This window comes from Cnephaeus nilssonii (genome assembly GCF_951640355.1).
Source record: "Cnephaeus nilssonii genome assembly, chromosome: 6".
In the NCBI taxonomy this organism is placed as follows: Eukaryota; Metazoa; Chordata; class Mammalia; order Chiroptera; family Vespertilionidae; genus Cnephaeus; species Cnephaeus nilssonii.
Window position 1 is genome coordinate 8,641,206 of NC_137077.1, and position 18,949 is coordinate 8,660,154.

At 53.5% G+C, this 18,949-nt stretch overlaps 1 protein-coding gene across 1 annotated transcript; it reads right to left on the reverse strand.

Moving 5' to 3' along the window:
- Window positions 1–288: 288 nt before the first annotated feature.
- On the reverse strand, window positions 289–9,973 carry ISX (intestine specific homeobox; the record flags this gene model as incomplete). Its single annotated transcript, XM_079775704.1, has 4 exons — window positions 289–501; window positions 1,778–1,894; window positions 4,152–4,303; window positions 9,781–9,973. The coding sequence occupies 4 exons, from the start codon at window positions 9,971–9,973 to the stop codon at window positions 289–291; spliced, it is 675 nt and encodes a 224-aa protein (XP_079631830.1).
- Between the last annotated feature and the right edge of the window lie 8,976 nt (window positions 9,974–18,949).

The following is an 18,949-nucleotide window of genomic DNA, read 5'->3' on the forward strand; positions in this document are numbered from 1 at the left end:
GGCTGGAGGTCACACAGCATGTTGGAGGAAGCACAGGTGCAAGACAAGGACCTCCTGGTTCCAGAACTCCCCCCGAGGTCGGAACGCCTCTGTCGTTGAGCCAGGAGGGCCACCTTGCTGCTGAGCCTGCTGCAGCCTTCCGAGGGGCATGCTGGGGTGGCTTCCTGGGGTGTGGGCCGTCTCTGGATCAGGAGGTTGACTCCCCCAGACGCCTGGGCACCCCCCTGCCACTTGTCGTCACCTGGGGAGGAGCGGGGCCCCGCTGGGGAGAGGATGTCCGTCTGGTCCCTATGTGGAGGTGGCGCAGATGCTGCCCCACCCGGGGTGTGGAGGCGGAAGGAAGCAGAGGGCAGGGACGCAGGTCTGCAGGACGACAGGGCCCGGGAGCGGTGGTGTCTCCCATGGGTGGTGCGGGAGGAGAGTGATTCCAGCAGGAAACCAGGCAGAGGCCAGCTGACCTTGATCCGGCGGGTAACAGCCCGGGGGCGGCAGCAGGGGGCCCTGTCACAGGAGAGGTCAGGAGCGCCGTGAGTCCTCAGCTTTACCCTGGGCGGCCCTGGAGCTCCCCGACCTTCCCCCCACGACACGTGGGCAGTGGGGGGCGGCTAGGGGACCAGCCTGGGGAGAAATGTATGCACGGGGCTGGGGGTGAGGGGTGGGGCGGGGGCCAGGAAGCCTGGCCTTTATTCCACCATTCACAGGAATTGCTGGACGTGGAGAAGTCACTTTGCTTCTCAGAGCCCAGTGTCTGTGTTAGCGGGAAAAAGAGGATAAATGAAAAACCCTGCCCAGCTGGCGTGGCTCAGTGGTTGAGTGCTGACCTATGAACCAGGAGATCATAGTTCAATTCCTGGTCAGGGCACATGCTCCGGTTGCGGGCTTGATCCCCAGGGTGGGGAGTGCAGAAGGCAGCCAATGAATGATTCTCTCTCATCACTGATGTTTCTATCTCTCTCTCCCTCTCCCTTCCTCTCTGAAATCAATAAAAATATATTAAATAAAACCCCCCTGCCTCCCAGCATCACTGCGGGGCTGCACAAACCTTTCGCCACAGGACTGTCTATTCTGTGTAGAGCTACCGCCCCAGAGGTTAGCATCTGGTACACAAATAGATGTCTCAACGGGCAGCGAATACTTACATCCTCATCAAAACTATACTGTCGCCGAAACCGGTTTGGCTCAGTGGATAGAGCGTCGGCCTGCAGACTCAAGGGTCCCAGGTTCGATTCCGGTCAAGGGCATGTACCTTGGTTGTGAGCACATCCCCAGTAGGGGGTGTGCAAGAGGCAGCTGATCGATGTTTCTCTCTCATTGATGTTTCTAACTCTCTATGCCTCTCTCTTCCTCTCTGTAAAAAATCAATAAGATATATTTTAAAAAAAAACAAACAAAAAAACTATACTGTCCTCGGAGGGGCGCGTGGCTCTTCCCGGCCACCCTGCTGCTGAGGGAGAGCTGGGACTCGAACCGGGGCAGTCGGACTCCAGTGTTCCCCCCCTGGGTACCGCCCTTTACTCCATGACCCTATTCTGTAAACTGTGACGTTTTACACAAGGAATCAAGGAGGAGGGAGAAGCCTGTGATGGCCACTCCGTGGGTGACGGCCCGGGACAGAGAGAGGCTATGATTTGTCCCAGGTCCCCACAGACTTCCAGAACATCCTTGCCCATGCTCTTTCTGAAAAATATTCCCCTGAGGTGTTTCCTCCCGTCTGGGTCTGGAGGGGATGTTCCCAGACAGCGGGTCCCCAGGCCCCCTTGGTGCCTCAGCCACTCACGGCCATGTCCAGCTGTGTGGCTGGGGCCACGTCGGCCTCACTCGGCTGCTGCGGGACCTCAAGGTTGCCCATTTTCTCCTGCTTCCGCCATTTGGCTCGCTGATTCTGGAACCAGATCTGATGAGAGAGAGAGAGAGAGAGAGAGAGAGAGAGAGAGAGAGAGAGAGAGAGGATGGATGTAAGCAAAGGGTTTTTCTCCATTTAGTGTCTCACCCAACATGCCTAATAACCACGCCTCCCAAGAGATTTTGCGGTTTAGAAAGCTCAGGGCATCCAGGATTTCTCTGGCTCTGGAGGTCAGCCTTCTGAGAGGGGACAGGGACCACAGCCTCCAACGCCTGCAGGGCCGGATCATTCGGGAGGGCAGCAGTGGGGTGCCCCGTCATCAGGAGTGATGGGGTCCATGGCCCACCAAGCCTAAGGGGGCAGCCTCTCAGCTTCAGCCAGCAGCCAGCAGCCACCATGTGAAATGTGAGCCCAGCTTTGCAGGCTCATCCAGTTTCTAAGACAGAAATCTTGATGTTTATGTGAAAGTTCTGAGCTTTCAAATCCTGTGCAGGCCAAATAAAACCCACCCGTGGGCTGTTTCCTGCTGGCCGGCCACCCGTTTGCCACTCCCGTGGGCCCCTGGGCATCTGCAGGAACATTGGCCGTTTCCTGTATTCACGAGCATCCTGATTGGCCCTGACACGCGGCCGTTTGTACTGGCTCATTCTGCTGAGACGCCGCTAAATTGTGAGCCACTTAGCTGGGGCTACCAACTTAGCTGGTGACAGATTTCTAATGGAAAGAAAAAGGGGAGAAGTCTGAGGCGGGGGCATCCTTAGCCAGAAGAACAGTAGGTTGGGATAAGGTAAAGAGTAGAATGTTGATCTGGGCCCTCACTAAGATTTTGAATTCAAATGAGCCCATCATGTTTGTTAAAAAAAAAGAAAAAAAAAAAGAAGAGTGATTTAGAAAACCGTTGGAGAGCATGCCAACCGTGCAACCATTGGATGTGGGTTTGCTAGAATGGTACTTGCAAAACAGGGGATGTGCCAAGAGGGCAGGACCTATGCCTGGTGAGTGATAAGGGGTGACTGTATCCCCAACCATGGAAAAAGCCATAGACACTCAGGGGTGAAGAAATCAGACAAGGATTACAAGGAAGAGGGAGAAGCCTGCGGAACGTTTCAGATTAAGCAGTCGGTGTGTGAACCAGGCCTCAGACCGTGGATCCAGGGTCCTCTCCATTTCTCTGCTGTCAAAGGGAGAGCCATGTGGTCCAGGCCAGGCGTTGGAAAACTAAGGCTTGTCGGCTAACTCTGGCCTGCCACCTGTTTGTGTATGGCCTACCCATGAGTTAAGAATAGTTTTCAGCCCTAGCTGGTTTGGCTCAATGGATAGAGCGTCAGCCTGCGGACTGAAAGGTCCCAGGTTCGGTTCCAGCCAAGGGCACGTGCCTGGGTTGCGGGCTCGATCCCCAGTAGGGGGCGTGCAGGAGGCAGCCGGTCAATGATTCTCTCTTCATCATTGAGGTTTCTATCTCTCTCTCCCTTCCTCTCTAAAATCAATAAAATATATTTAAAAAGAAGAAGAAGAAAAAAGAATAGTTTTCAGTCCTAACCGGTTTGGCTCAGTGGATAGAGCGTCGGCCTGTGGACTAAAAGGTCCCAGGTTCGATTCCGGTCAAGGGCGTGTACCTTGGTTGCGGGCACATCCCCAGTAGGAGGTGTGCAGGAGGCAGCTGATCGATGTTTCTAACTCTCTATCCTTCTCCCTTCCTCTCTGTAAAAAATCAATAAAAAAAAGAATTGTTTTCACATTTTCAAATGGCTGCAAAAAATCCACACAAGAAGAATATTTGGTGACACATGCAAATTACACAAAATTCACATTTTAGTGTTTATCGATAAAGTTTTATTGAAACACCGCCATGCTCAATTGTTGGTGTATGGTCTGTGGCTGCTCTTGTGCTACGATGGCAGGGTTGAATAGGTGTGACAGTGATCGAATGGCCCCCGAGGCCCAACATAATTACCACCTGGCCCTTAACAGAAAAACTGTGTTGACCCCGGTCTAGATGGTCCAGAGGCATTTTGTGAGTGAGGCTGCAGAGTGGATGATGTTCTGAAGCTGTAGCCAAGTGGAGAGGAAGGGAATGGGGGCATCTATCAATGGCCATCAGCAATGCCACCTCACTCCATTTTCACCCTCCCAGGAGAGAAATCATATTATAACTATGGGGACCTCCTTTCCTGGAGCGTAACGTTTAGCAGCTATGACTGTATTTGTGGGACAAAGCCAATGGCAAGTTTCAGACGGGGCAGGCCCGGAGGGTCCGGGATCCACGGCCCCGGTGCATGGAGGTGGGGCTAGAGCGGGAGGGTTGTACCTGCACCCGGGCTTCTGGGAGGTTGATCCTGGCTGCCAGCTGGTTGCGGACGTGGATGTCTGGGTAGTGGGTGAAGCGGAAGAGCTTCTCCAGCTCATGCAGCTGCTCTGTGGTGAAGGTGGTTCGGACCCTCCGCTTGCTCTTCCTCTCCTCTGGATGGAAGGGGGCGGGGCCAAGGTGTGTTAGTGACCTTGCTGTTGGCTTTAGTTACAGACCACAGTGGGTAAGAAAACGAGGAAGCAGGTGAGAGAAGGCAGAAGAGCATCAATGGAATAGGGAACAGAGAAAAGAGCAGACAGAGCTCAGCCCGTAGAATTTTGGACCTCAGTGAACAAGAGGTTGGGAAGACGAGCTCATGGATGGGGCGCCCAGGCACCGGACAAGGTTCTCAATCCCCAGGAAGGGCTGGGATCTCCTGGGCCCAGTCAGAGAGGACGATGAGGGCGGTGGGCCCCATTTTCTGAGCCGAGGACGGGGAACTGGATTGGGAGGAGTTCCTGTCTAGGCCCAGTATCTCAGGCCCAGCTGGTGGCCACAGTGCAGCACACCGGCAGCGCTGGCCGAGGGCACCCTGGAGGGCACGGGGGTGGGGGTGAGGGGTGTTGGGGGGTGGGGGTGGGGTGGGGTGGGGCCGGGAGAGGTGAGGAAGGTGGCGGGAAACTGCCCCCCTTCCAGGTTGCTCCTCTCCCCGTTATTAATTGTGCAAGCTGTGAATCACACTCCGGTGGGTCTTCACAGAGAACGAGTCAGCAGAACTTAATTAAACCTGAGCCGTTTAGCACATCGATCATAAGAAATACACAATTTACACAGGTGATTAGGCCACCTAATTATAAACCGATGTTTCTCCACGCTCGGCTCCCTCCCCTGATTGCTCCTTCTCTGGGGTCTGCTAATGGGCCCTGGCTGCTCAGCTACAGGCCCTGGGGGCTTCGCACGGGCGACGTCTCTGCAAGGGCCTGTCCTTGTCTTCCTGAGGCAGTGGGCTCAGCAGGGAGGAGATCCAGGGCACCCCTGGGAGCCCTCCCGCAGGCCGGGGACGCCTCCTGGACATGGCAGGTGGGCGGGGTGCAGGGCAGGAGTCTCCCAGGGCAGACCCACAAGGGCCTCTTCTCTCCAGTCGGTCAGGGACTTCCTGTGGTTCTCTTGTGCCCCCAGCAGCAGCCACGACCTCCTCTGGGAAACCTTCCCTGGCTGCCTGGATGGACCAAACCTCCCTGAGAACAGGCATCAGAGAGCTGTGTCACCCCCTCCCAGCACTTATTGCCGCTGTCATTGCGCTTTCCTTGTGACTAGTGGATGGCCACTTGTCTCCCCTGCTGGGTAAGGGCAGGGCCGTGCGTGTGCTCTGCTCTCTGCAGCATCCCCACTCCCAGCTGACACCTGTGGGGGCTTTATGATACCTGTGATGGCTTTGCATCCTTGTCTCCTTTAATGCGGGCCCACCTTAGTGACTCCCATAACAGACGGGCCATTGGAAGTGGCAGCTCCCACGTGGCTCCCTCCCTCTTGGATTGCTCGCCCTGAGAGACGCCGCCGCCATTTTGGGAGGACACTCAAGTAGCATGTGGAGAGCCCTGCCTGGGGAGAAACTGAGGCCTCCTCCAACGGTTGGTGCCACTCACCAGCCGCGAGTGCGAGCCACCGTGGGAACAGATCCTTTATTCCAGTCCAGCCTTCAGGTGGCTGCAAACGACACCCTTACTGCAATCTCACAGGGACCCTGAGCCAGACCACCCAGTTAAGTCATTCCCAGACTCCTGACCCACAGAATCTGAGTGACATAGGAAATGTTCATGGTTATCTGAAGCCACTAAGTTTGGGGACAATTTTTGTGTGTGCAGCAATAGATAAGCCTGCCACCCGGCAGCCATGCAGTAGCTCGTTGCATGCCTGGATGAAGCATATGATGAATACATCAAATTTAAATTATAGCCAATGCTAAAGCCTCTGCCGTCCACTCGGGTTTCTCCCAGCTCTGATACGCTGGGGGCCTGTTACCATAGTGATGTTGTCAGCGCCCTGCTTGCGTCCCTCAGACCTTTTTGTGCTCCAGAACCACTTGCTCTATTGCCAGGGCATGACTTTCTAGGCTGAAAAGCCCACATAATTCCAAGGAGTATATTTGCTCCCTTTCCCAAAGGATTGAAGCTTCGGTTTTACACAGTGGTCACTGCCTTCAGCACTTGGGCTTAAATCCTCCCTTCAGGTCTGCTTTTTGGGGGGATCCTACAAGAATACAACGTTTGTTTTTTGCCGGCAGGAGTCCAGCATTGTACTGCCTTGTACTGCCAACAAGGCCTAAGAAGGAGTCAGCTTCTCAATTCTAGAACCAGCCTCTAGGTCCCCCAGACCTGTAGGAATGTCCCCATGGCCACGGTAGGTTGTGACTGGTGGCAGGGATAAGTTGTGTGTGTGTGTGTGTGTGTGTGTGTGTGTGTGTGTGTGTGTGTGAGAGAGAGAGAGAGAGAGAGAGAGAGAGAGAGAGAGAGAGCGCAAACCACACTTATCCTGGGGGAAGTACAGACTTTTAGCTCTGCATCCTTTATCCCTGCTGCTGTCTGCTCTCATGGGAGCCTGTCTAAGGGCAGAGTCATTAATGAGCCATGAGACACACCCTAGGTCTCCAGGGAGCTGGCCTCTCTCAGAAGGAGGGAGCTGTCAGCTGGGCTCAGCATCCTCTTAAGTTGGGAGACCCTCTTGGAATTTTCCATTGGCTTGAGACCTGGGAGGGTCCAAGCCTTAGATGACGAGGGTCCCTGTGAGCGTGGAAGGATGTGGGGAGGATGGACCTTGGCTGCTGCCGGAGACACGGGGGAGCGGAGCACTGGCCTTGGCCTGGATGACTGGCCAGGCCCCGGCTCTTGTAGGTATGGGTTCTGCAGCTCAGAACAAGCCACTCTGCCTCCCTGGGCCCAGCCTCCCCAAAGAGTGGTCTTTGGACCCCTTACATCCTTGGACCATTTTGGGAGAGCTGGTTAGAACTGGGATTCCTGGGGACCATCCTAGACCCAGAGTCAGAGTCCTGGGTGCCCGGCCTGCCATGCTGCATTTTTCGGAGCTCCCTGGGTGTGCCAGTCAACCTCCACCAGCCACCCCATGGAGCCCTTACCGTGGCACGTGAGGCCAGAGGAATTACTCCTCTGTGGTTATTACTGGGGTGATGGAGGTCCTGCATACCAAGAGGGAAACAGGTGGGGTGGGGAGGGTCCTGTGAGGGCGGGAAAGGCCGCCCCTCCTGCCACCCTGCCCTGCCCTGCCCGGCGGGGAGACACCCGCTGCTGGGAGGAAGCTTCTGTGTGCGAAATCGCCGTGAGTGAAACCGCCAAGGCTTCTCAGCACCCAGTTTGCCGTGGAGCTGGTCACGGTGTCAGAGCTGGGAGGGACCTCAGGAATGCTCCCAAATGCTCTTTCATGCTCCAGATGGGGAAACTGAGGCCCAAAGATTCAAGGCTCGCCTGAGGGCTTCCTGTGACTCGGTGCCAGCTGGGCGTAGAGGCCAGATTCCTGCAATCCCAGCTTTCTGTCCCCCTCGCTCAGCGTCTCACGGACTCCGCTCCTTCACAGTTTCTGCCGGTGACCTCTGTGGTTTCCGCCAGGTTGGCGTCCCATCTGTATTATTATTTGCTTAGCAGCTTCCCAAATAGACGTTTTTGTTTACTTAAATAAGTAAACTCATTTAAAAAGAAAACCTCACGTTGTGACCAAAAAATGGGGAGCCAGCATCCTGGGTCCTAAACAGAAGCTTCGTGTACAGATAATTAGAACTATTGACATAAATCATCTCATCTTTGTCTGCGCGCCCCTCAGAGTCATCTTGAAAACCACCGGGGGACCTTCACTAGTCTCAGAAACACAGGATTCCAGCAGAGCGCGAGGTGGATGGGTTTAAGCCACGTTCGGGAATAGCCTAGAGTGGGTGGTCTCAGGCCTCCAGGGCTAACACTCATGTAGTGTTGGCAGCTGATGGGTCTTCTCTTGGTGTATCGTCTATAAGGTGGGGGCTCACACCTGTGACAATTGGATGGCAGGATGGCCATGGAGTGCCGGGAGCCAGGGGCGCTGTCTAACCCATCGTTGCTCTTTGGGTGGACACCCCCTGGGGTCTGCTCTGGCTCTAGTTGACGTGGACGTACTGGCATCTTTGTGGAGGTTCAGGATGAGTGGCCGTCTGCCTTTTTGTCACCAGCCATTGTCAGCTAGGAGAAGGGCAGCTCCTCTGGTAGGGATATCAGACCTCTCTCTCTCTCTCTCTCTCTCTCTCTCTCTCTCTCTCTCTCTCCTCCCTTCTTTTCTCCTCCCTTCTCCTCCCTTCCCTCCCCTCCCCTCCCCTCCCCTCCCCTCCCCTCCCCTCCCCTTCCCTTCCCTTCCCTTCCCTTCTCTCTCTCTCTCTCTCTCTCTCTCTCTCTCTCTCTCTCTCTCTCGACAGTCATGGATTCTATGAAGCTGCAGCAGGAGAGACTGAGGTTGGACGCCCAGAAGAATCATTTCTGTGAATGCTCATCCAATTCACTGGAACATATGAATGAACTTCTGAAAATGAGGCTGGGGATCCTTCCCCATTAATAAGCTCAGCTACCCCGGGAAGGAGGGGTCCTTCATGGTCTTCCCCTGCAGCTGGGGACAAGCCCCTCTCCGGAGACTCAACTGGGGGGCCGTGGGGTTGTGTGTGGGGTTCCCTGAGCTTCCTTCCCAGCCTTTCCATGGACTAAAGGAGTGGGAAGTGGGAGAGAACTGGGACTCTCATGTGAGAACCCTGGGCTCATCGACTCTCAGGCGCCAGTGGACACTTGAGACACCACCTCGGTTTCCCCTTCCTTCACTCAACCGTGTCACCGAGGATGAAGCTCAGCCCGAGTGGGAAAGGGACTTTCCTGAGCTTTCCTGAAGCCAAATGGGCTTCAGTCTTACTGCAAAGGGACTTTCTCCTCGGCCAGGGTAGCACTGAGACAGATGTCACCAATTCCTGCTCTTAGAGGTGCCTTCCCCAAGCCAGCTGTCAGGTCTGGATCTGGTCATTGCTCTTTGGGGACATGCTCTGGGGGGAGCACTGGCCAGGGGTGGGGGTCAGGATGGGCAGATCCGGGCAAAACCTCAGCCACTCCAGGACCAGCCCCAGGGTAAGTGTCTTCTCCGGCTGAGCTGGCTGGGCTGCGCTCACGAAGGAGAAGACTGTGCGGACTGAGCAGTGTTAGGGGCGGCCCTAGTAGGCTCAGACCTCGGGTCTTCTGCTTACTTGCTGGGCAACTCGGGGACACCGTCCACCGCTCTCCGTTCACAGATGCGTTTCCACATCTGTCAGGCTATGGTCATGCTGAAGTTAAATAGGAGGCACACACAGCCTCCGGGACAGTGCCCGTCACGTCGTGAATGCTGAGTAAGTACCTGGCAGCAGCATTCTCACGGGGGCCTGGCTGCAGGACAGGCCCCCGTCCCTGCATTCCGCAACTGACTGAGCCCGGTGTCGCATCGGAACAGCCACACTTCTGGGCTAGATAGAAAGAGATTGAAGGCCCAGCCCCATGCCGGGCATCTCTGGATTTTAGAGCCCTCTCTCTGTCACCACAGAGCAACCCAGCTGGGTCGTGGAGACTCAGGAACGGATAAGAAATGACCAGAAGACACTTACCCTGGGGCTGGTCCTGGGGGCGCCTCTCCAGCCTGGAGCCTGCAGCCGCCGCTTGCCCGGTGCCCTGTCCACCTGCCCCTTCCCGCCTGCCCCCGTCGCTCCTCTCGGCGGGCCTCTTTAAGATCTCCTCGATGGAGAAGGACAGGCCCAGCTTCCTGGGGGCCTCATAGCACCCCGAGTCCTTCCTCTCCATACCCCGCCTGGGCACTCTCTGTGGGCAGCTGGGAGGAGGGCAGAGGGGGCTTGTGGATGCCCAGGGTGATGCTGGTGGCGGGTGGCTGCTTCCTCCCCTGAGACTCCTGGGATCAAGAGGGCAGGCAGAGGTGGAGAGCCGGGAGCCTCATGTCGGGTTATCCAGGCCCGACGCCGCCTCCCCAAGGACTTCCATGGGCCGCTGCCGCTCACGCCTGGGATCAAGGTGCGGGTCACATGGGAAGAGCTGGACCAGCTGCACCCAAAAAGTCTTACTGCAAAGGGTCTTCTCCGGGCGGGCGGCCTCAGTCTCTAGCCTAGGCCCAGGCCCCAAGGTCAATGCCAGCAGGCAGCAGGGCACAGAGCTGGACGGAGGAGAAGCCTGCCTCCAGGGGAGAGCTGGGGTGCGGGTCCACCTTCTTGCCCTTTCTCCGGCTTGTGGCCTTTCTCTCTGGCTCCGGCCAGGCCTCTGGGAGGCTGCTGTGCCACCTTTGGGTCCCAGGTGGCCAACTCCGTCGGGGGCCGCACCACAGCTGAGGGTGTTCCCAGCGCCCCCCCTGGACGTCTCTCAGCTCCGCGGCGTCTAGTCTCCAGAATGCGCCTTCCGAGCATCCGTGCTCCCGATGGCCTGCAGGTGGCGGCCCAGGGAGGGGTCACGGGGCACTGCCAGGTGCTCTCCGTGATGGGCCGATGGGCCGGGCTGATTGCTGGGCCTCCCAGGCGGCTCTGGTCCTGCCCTGACTGTCCTCACTCCCCAACCTCACTTCAGAAACCTCTCTGTGGGCACCTGGACCAGGATGCTTCTGCTTGCCTTTGGCGTCTTTTCTGCTTCTTTCAGGCTTGCAGGCCCTTCCCTGCCCCCGAGGCAGCACCGAAGGGCCTTTCTCTGTGCCCCGGAGCCGTCGGCTGGGAGCTGACAGGCATGGCCTGCCCTGGCCGGGAGCTCTGTTCCCAGTGGCTGTGTAACCAGGGAGGAGGGGGCAGTAAAACGGCTGATAAGGAAGAAACTCTCCACCCTCCTTAGGGCCGGGGTGCAGGTGTCCGGGGGAAGGGGCAGGGGGCCGACGGAGGTTAGAGGGTGGGTTTGGGGGGCCTGGGGCTGTGCAGGGGAACTGGCCCGGCTGGAGCAGGACAAAGGAAGGTGGGGCAGGATGGCCAGGAAGTGTCCGCTGGCCCAATAAAATGTGTTTACTCAGCCGGGAGGGTTTATGGGTCTCCTTCACGCTGGAGGTTGGGCCAGGGTGCAGTCTGCTGGGTGTTGGCACAAGAAGTCTCTGTCAGGTGTGTTTGCAAATATGTGGGGACACAGAGGCCCAGGCCAAGGGGCTGTAGTGGATGCCATGACGGTGTGATCCAAGTGCCCTATTGGGGAGCTCCAGAATGCCACGCTGGGCGCAGGAGCCAATGTACACGAGAGTGACAGATGCCCCGGGAGCGAGTGTGCGCAGGAATCAGGACATTAGGAATCTAGACCTCTGTCAGAGGGTGGGGGTGGCAGGTGGGGGTGGGGAAGGCTGATCCTCACTCCCCGAGGAGGGTGAGTCGGGAGAGTTCGGGACTCACCTGAGAGGGGGAACAGGGAAAGTCAGGGGGTCAGTTTTAGGAGCTGTTCCCCATGGAAGTGTCAGGCTATCGGGTGCAGCTAGGGGACTTTGGGCACCCGTAAACCTAAAATATTGGGAGCGTCATTGCTCATCCGTGTCACAGTCAGGGTGGTTGGACATTCGTTCAGGGACCCAGGCTCCTTCCCAGGTGGGACCCAGGCTCCAAGTTTCCCAGGGACAGGAGGGAGCGAGGAGGGAGTGTTGTAATCAGAAGTGGTTCCTGGAACTGCTGCTCACGTTCTGTGTCCAGGATGAGTCACATGACCCTGCCCCATGCACGGGGGCTGGGAAACGGAGTTCCCCTCTGGGCTGGGAGGAAAACGACCCAGTGGGGTGGATGCACAGTGAAGTGCCTGCTGTATACCCTTTAATGCCAGGAGACAGAGTCCTGCAGAAGCCAGTCCCCCCTCCCCCTTCCCCGCTGGTTGGCTAACAGAGCTGTTGCCTTCGGAGGCAAGTTTCCTTCCACTCGGAGCAGAGAGGCACCCTGAATGGAGAGTGGCAATACCTAGCACACAGGACAGAACAGGGAGCTCTTTTTTTTTTTTTAATTTGGTACCAGAGGCTGGACCTGGCTTAAAGTCGATTCATAGTTCAGTCTGCTTGGACCTGGGGTTCTGGGTTAAAAGCCTCCATTTATATCACTTATTTGCAGTCAGTCAGAATAGCCTCCAAAGACCAGAATATCAGGTTGGTGTAGGGCTTGCAGGTGCTATGTGAACTGCTCTGGAAACAGTGGGAGAACTGTTACATATGCAATATCATATGTAATATATAGATCATACCACTTTATGGACAGCTGTATCAAGCTGAGAGAACCATTCCTCACCAGGGGATTTGTCGAGTCTAGTATTTCTCGGTGCTAGTGCATGGCCAAGACCTTTATTCAGCAAACATTCCTTTGGTGCCTACTATGTGTCTGACTCTAAGCTAAGTACTGAGTAAGACCAACATGGCTTCTGCCCTGTTACAGATCAGAAAGGAGGCACAATAAACAAGCAGACAAGTGGATAAAATAATTACAAATTATGGTAAGCAGTTTAAAGGACACAGTGCTGTAAATCGTCTTACGGTTAGTCTGTCTTATTTATTGCTATGCTCAGGAAGGTGAATTTTAGGTAGGGACGAAGGGATAACATCCCTCCTACCTTGACCATACATATGGCCATGTGCAAGGCCATTGGAACTCATGGTTGCACCTCAGAGAATGGGGGTATTGCAAAGAGAGGAGTGAAACTTTCAAACGGGTGCGAATTGCTTTTTTTAAGATCTCTTGAAATGCCATGAGATGCTTCGGGCTTACTTCCTTACCCATTATCAAGGGTGTTGTTAGCCAGTTAAAACTGGCTTTGTTGGCTCATTTTGATCTGGGTAAATGTAGATTTTGTCATTGTAGTTCTTGGTTTGATAAAGACCGCCAGTAAGCAAAATAAAATTATGTCACATGGTTTCTGAGGGTCTGTAATTTTGGAGTGACTTAGCTGGGTGGTACAGACTCAGGGTCTCTCATCAGGTTGTTGTCAAGATGTCAGTTGGACTTTGCTTATCTGAAGGTTGGACTGTGGCCGGAGGACCTGCCTCCAAGAAGGTTCACCTACATGGGTGTTGGCTGGAGGCCTTAGTCTTCACTATGTAGGGCTCTCCATAGAGCTGCTTACCACATGAAACTAAATCCCTCTGGACTAGTGATGAGAGAGAGAGAAAGAAAGAGAAAGAGAGAGAGAGAGAGAGAGAGAGAGAGAGAGAGAGAGACAGATATTAAGAAAGAGACCAAGGCAGAAGCTGCAGTGTCTTGGCACTTAAGCTTGGAGTGACATACCATTACTTCTGACATATTGCATTGGCCACATAGACCAACCTGACACAACATGGGAGGGGACTACACAAGGGTGTGGATACCAGGATGGTGGGAAATCAATGGGAGTCATCTTGGCGATGTCTTCCATAGTGTGTGTGCGCAAGAAATTTAAAAACGTTCTAGTTAATTCTACACATATAGTCCTGTCTGGATGGACCCAAAGGGTGGATTATCCCACTTTCTAAAGGCTCATTCTCTAGTCCCCCCAAATGATGGACCCATTATTTTCCTTAATATTCCAACAAAACCATCTGTCAATTTTCTCCCTTTATAGAGTGCAAGGCTGAGGGTGTCTGGCTGATATTTTGTATGAAGAAACCCTTGGGTTTTCAGCATATTTATTTTATACTATTGATCTTTTCATACCACTTGTGCAAAAACTTGTCAGGAACAATACAAGAATTGCAACAGCAATGACTGATTTCAGCCTTTAACTCAGTGGCGGGGGAAACTAATTATGTGGAGAGAAACCAATTGAGGGCTAAACGACAGGTGCTCAGTACTAATCCTCACCTGCCCCAGGCACTTGGACAGAACCTGCCCCTCAGCACGGGTGAGGACCGAAGTCAGAAGGAAGTGTGTCTTGGGGAAGCCAACAAGCAGAGCACAGGAACCCGAGCTTTGGTCCCTGCTCCCTTTAACGGCATTTTATGACTTGAAAGGATTTTTGGATGAGTTGGATGAATGGCCTTTGTTACGAGGAAGGGAAAGTTAAGAGTCTTTTCTATGCAGATGACATGGTTTTATTGTCACCAACCAGGAATTGGCCTCATTACTGTCAGAAGAAATGGCTCAGGATGAACTGCTCCAACCCCCAGTTGTCATTTTTGGCAGATGCTCTCCAACGTGGAGTTGGCTTTTATTCAACAACGTGTGGCTCGCACTCATCCTTTTAGTCATGCAGGGCTCCGCTTTCCTACTCAGTCATCTGGGGGACTCGCCAGGAGGTGATACTTGCTGAATAGTAGGTGTCTGTGGGTGCAGTGTTAGGATTTTCCTAAGGCCTTCTTAGGAGATTTGTAAAATGTACGTTGAAGAAAATATTAAGCTAAAATCGTCAAGACTTAGCTTGATGGACTAGGACATTATTTCTCAGTGTGGGAGCAGATTCGGAGCTGCTCTCTTAAGGAAAACAGCTTCTCACAGGGATTCCCACTGGTATTCCCACAGGTATTCCCACAGGCATTCCCACAGGTATTCCCACAGGCGTTCCCACAAGTATTCCCACAGGTTTTTGGATACACTGGTGAACTCCATACCTAAGCTGCTGAAACCCAAGGGACCTCAGCAAAGAACTGTGAACCATGAGAGAAGATGAATGTTGTTAGAGATGGGCGGGGGAGGGAGCCCAGCCCAGCCCAGCCCAGCCCAGGAAGTACCACCAGGCACACTCACGGGGAAGCTGGCCAGGGGAGGGGCTGGAGAGTGTTTCAGGCAGAGGGAACAGCCTGGGATGGCTGCAGTCTCTGGGTTCATGCATGTGCATGGGTATGCATGCGTGTGCAACCACTCATGTACTAGTACATGTGTGTATGTGTGTGGTGTACATGGGTGGGTGCATGCTCAGGTGCAGATGCCAGGTCCAAACCTCTCAGCCTGACAAACACCCTCTTCACCACCTGCCCTCTGCCTCTGCTTCTAGCTCTGCCCTGAGTCTACCCAAGTAAATCCTTGCTCCTGAATGGGCGCCCGTGTCCTTTGAGTGGCTTTCTCTCCACCCCCCGCCCCCTGCTGGGCCAAGTCTCCTCCTCTGTGCCCCTCAGCTCTCCAAACTTCCCACTGTTTAAATAAAATAAAACGCAGACCAGGCTTGAGAATCTCTCAAGCAGATGAAAACCATTTAAGCCATGGAAGCAAAGCAAAATCTAGCTTATTTCATGAACATGAGCGAAAATCCACTTAGATTATTTCTTGTAAATGCCTCTGGTAATCATAAAAGATATTCGTCATCTTCCCACGATGGTATAAGATAATCCCTTTGAACCCATCCCCTGCTAGCTGGAAACCCCCCTGTAGTAACCAACCACGGTGAAGGTTACCCACTTCCTCATTTACGCTCTGTAAGCTGCCTGTAACACCCTGCCTCTCTGAGCTGCATTCCAGTCTTGGGCTTGAAGTTCTTGGGTTCACAAATGGTTTGTTTCTTGCTCAGTAAAATATTCATGTCAGGTGAATGTTCCCTTTGACACCTCTATCATAGTTCCCTGGTGGGATCCCCTGCACTTCACCTTTCACCCCACACACCTGCCCAGTGGCTAACACAATAGTTAGCATTTTATTTGGCTGCATGGCACAGAATCTATAGTAATAATAGAGGAATATACAAATTGGCTGGGAAACCGTCACATAACGCCCAATCAGGATGGGGGCGGGGCCACAGTGGAGAGCTCTCAGCATGCCTGTGCCTGGGGTCGGAAAGGCGAGGAGGGGAAGGGAGAATTTTCACAAGTGGACTTGAGTTATTTTGGACTTGAGTTATTTTGGTACCACAGGGAAGACCACACCCTTGAGATGTGTGTGTAACCAATTGCATACGAGTCTGAGTCGAAGTCACCACCTTGGGTTTCAAGTTGTTGTAAAATTGAACAGCTCGGACCCTCAGCTCATGACTGTGAGCATGCTGGGAGTTAGACAGATAAAGATGCAACGTGGCAGGCAATCAACGCTATAAAGGGACAAAAGCAGAGTAAGAAGATGAGAACGGGAGGGCAGGTATGAGAGTCAGGGAAGCCTCTCAGAAAGAAGAGAATAGCATCAGGATGCTGGAGTCCCCACCTAGCTCTGCCTTGCCTTGCCGTGTGTGGCTACATCACTGGTCTCAGTGTCCACATCTGTAGAATGGGGCCAGAGGGTGTAGTGATTAGGAGCAGGGACTGTTGCATGGACTCTCACCTTTGAATCCCCTCTCGACTGTTCACTGAACAGTTAAGTTCACTTAATCTCCCTGAACCTTGGTGGTCTCATCCGTAAAATGGGGATGGAGCAGCTACTACAAAAGCGTGTCTGGAGGTGGCCTGAGTGAGGCAGTGCAAATGAGGTGCCTGCTTAAAGCAGGTGCACGGTTGATAGCGGTTTCTCCCCGCTGCATGCCCCGCTGGACCTGGGCACTCTGTCCTTTCTAGATAATCTGCTCCCCGCTGTCGCTGCCGCTGACTCCAGATTCCCTCTTGCAGCCCGTCTCCCTGGTGACAGTTGCTATGATTGTCTCAGAAGTTCAGCGGCTACCACCCACTGCGCGGAAGGCCCTGCGTGCTGCCGTCTGGAGTCCCTTTCACCCACAATTTATTAGGTTTGTTGTCTCTGATGACTTCTCAAATGAGCCCATAAATTAGGAGTATTAATAATGTGTTGCTGGGTCTTAAACGGGTAACTTGTGTTATGGGGTCCATTTATGTACCAATTACGATCAATTGACCTTTCCAATCGTATCACCATCCATCAGGGCACAAACGGTTCTCCTCTTGGGGCTCTGAGGGTTGAAGGGAGACATGAGCCAAGGGGTGGAGGTTATGTAGCTACAGTGATGTGGGTCCTTGTTTCTTCTGCACCCACGGGCTCCATCTCTTCACAGGCGTATCACCTAAATGTGCCTCACAACTCTGGCCTGTGTGGCTCAGTGGACATAGTATCGAAGGTTCGATTCCCGGTCAAGGGCATGTACCTGAGTTGCAGGTTTGATCCCCAACCCCGGTCAGGGTGAGTGCAGGAGGCAACCAATCGATGTGTCTCTTTCACATTGATGTTTCTCTCTCTCTCTCTCTCTCTCTCTCTCTCTCACTCACACAAACACACACATGTTAGCTTGACTAATCATCACTTCACTATGTATGTATTGTATATCAAATCATCATATTGTACACCTGAATATATACAGTTTTTATTAAATAAAATTTAAAAGAAGATGAAATCATCTTATGTGGAAGGTTAGATTATTCACCCACCCAGAAAATCAGAGAGGACTTCCTGGAGGAGGAGGCACTTGGGTAGAACTGGGAGGCCCCTAGAGGTCATCTCTCTCACATGACAGATGGCTAGAGAGGGGAAATGACCTGCCTGGCAAGTGGTGGGGGGAGTGCCACACAGGTTCACTTTTTAATTCTGCCACTTATGAGCGGTGTGAACTTTGTCGAGTGACATCTCTGGGCTCGTAGTCTCTCATCTCTTAACTGGGACTAGTGACATCTATGTCTCAGGCTTGTTGCAAGTGTTAAGTGAGACTACAGGAGCAGAGCAGTGCCCGGCACCCGGTCGGTCTCCTCCTGATGTGTGCTGTTATTTCCAAGGTCTCCCAGGGTGGGTGGCCGGGCCGTGGTGGCCGCTGTGGCCGACTCTCCACCACTCATTGGATCTTCGCGCTGTTGGGTGGCGGCACTTCAGTTTGGGGAACTGACCTCAGCTCTAGGCCTGGGCCCAGATTGGCCAGAATCAAACACCTAGGAATTACCCAATTCCTTCCCCTCGCAGCCCACATCTAAACCATCAGCATTCCTGTGGGTTAGATCTTTCAGCTGTGTCTGGGGTGAGACAGTGTGTTCGTTCCCTCCTGGGACAACTGCAGGAGGTTTCGGTTTTTTCTCCTTTCCCCTCCAGTCTAGCTCCATACAGCTGCCATATCTGGTCTCCCTGCTCAAGAACCTGCCCTGACCCCCCCACCCCCTTCCAGTGAATCCAGAGGAGAGCCAACAGCTTGTGAAGCTCTGTGAAATCTGACCCCACAGCCTCTCTGTGCTCCAGCCACACAGACCTGGAATGCACCAGACACACTTGCATCTTTGCATGTGCTGTTCCCTCTACCTGAAATGCTTTTCCCTACACAATCTCATGGCTCACGATTGTATTCCTTCTAGCCTGCTCGCACACCACTTTCCCAACCAGGCCTTCCCTGCTTACCTCTTCTCTGACACCCTGATCCCCCGTTTGTTTTTCTGTAGCCCTTAGCCCCTTCTTTCGTGCATATAATTTTCTTATTTAGTATGTCTATGGCTAAGGGCTTATCACCTATCTCTCCTGCCAATTGGATTGAAAGCCCATGAGAGTTGGGCTTTTTTGTCCATTTGTTCATGGCCGTATCCCAACCATCTAGAACATCATCTGGCACAATAACTATTAATCAAGAGAGAGAGAGAGAGAGCCTCCTCCTCCCATTGTCTCCTGGCCTGGGTCCCCTCTCCAGCTGCACAGTATTGTGTTATGCACGGACAAGCTCCGAACTGTCCATTTAGACATCATTCCCTGTCTGCCCAGCACCAGCCCCATGCATCATCCCCTTGGGTGAGACCAGCCTGTCACTGAAACATAAAGCTAAATACAATGAACCTTAGTCATTTGTAGCTTATGCTTTACACCATTTTACTATAATTAAAATAATGCACCAATTTTTAAAAGGAACAAGGAATGCGTCCCCTTTTCCTCTTTCGGGTGAAATTTTTCTGACATGATGATATAATGGTATTTTAGGGCAACCTTCAGTTCTTATTAGATTTTCATGGCACAGCTAGGAAGAGGGTCATTTTGG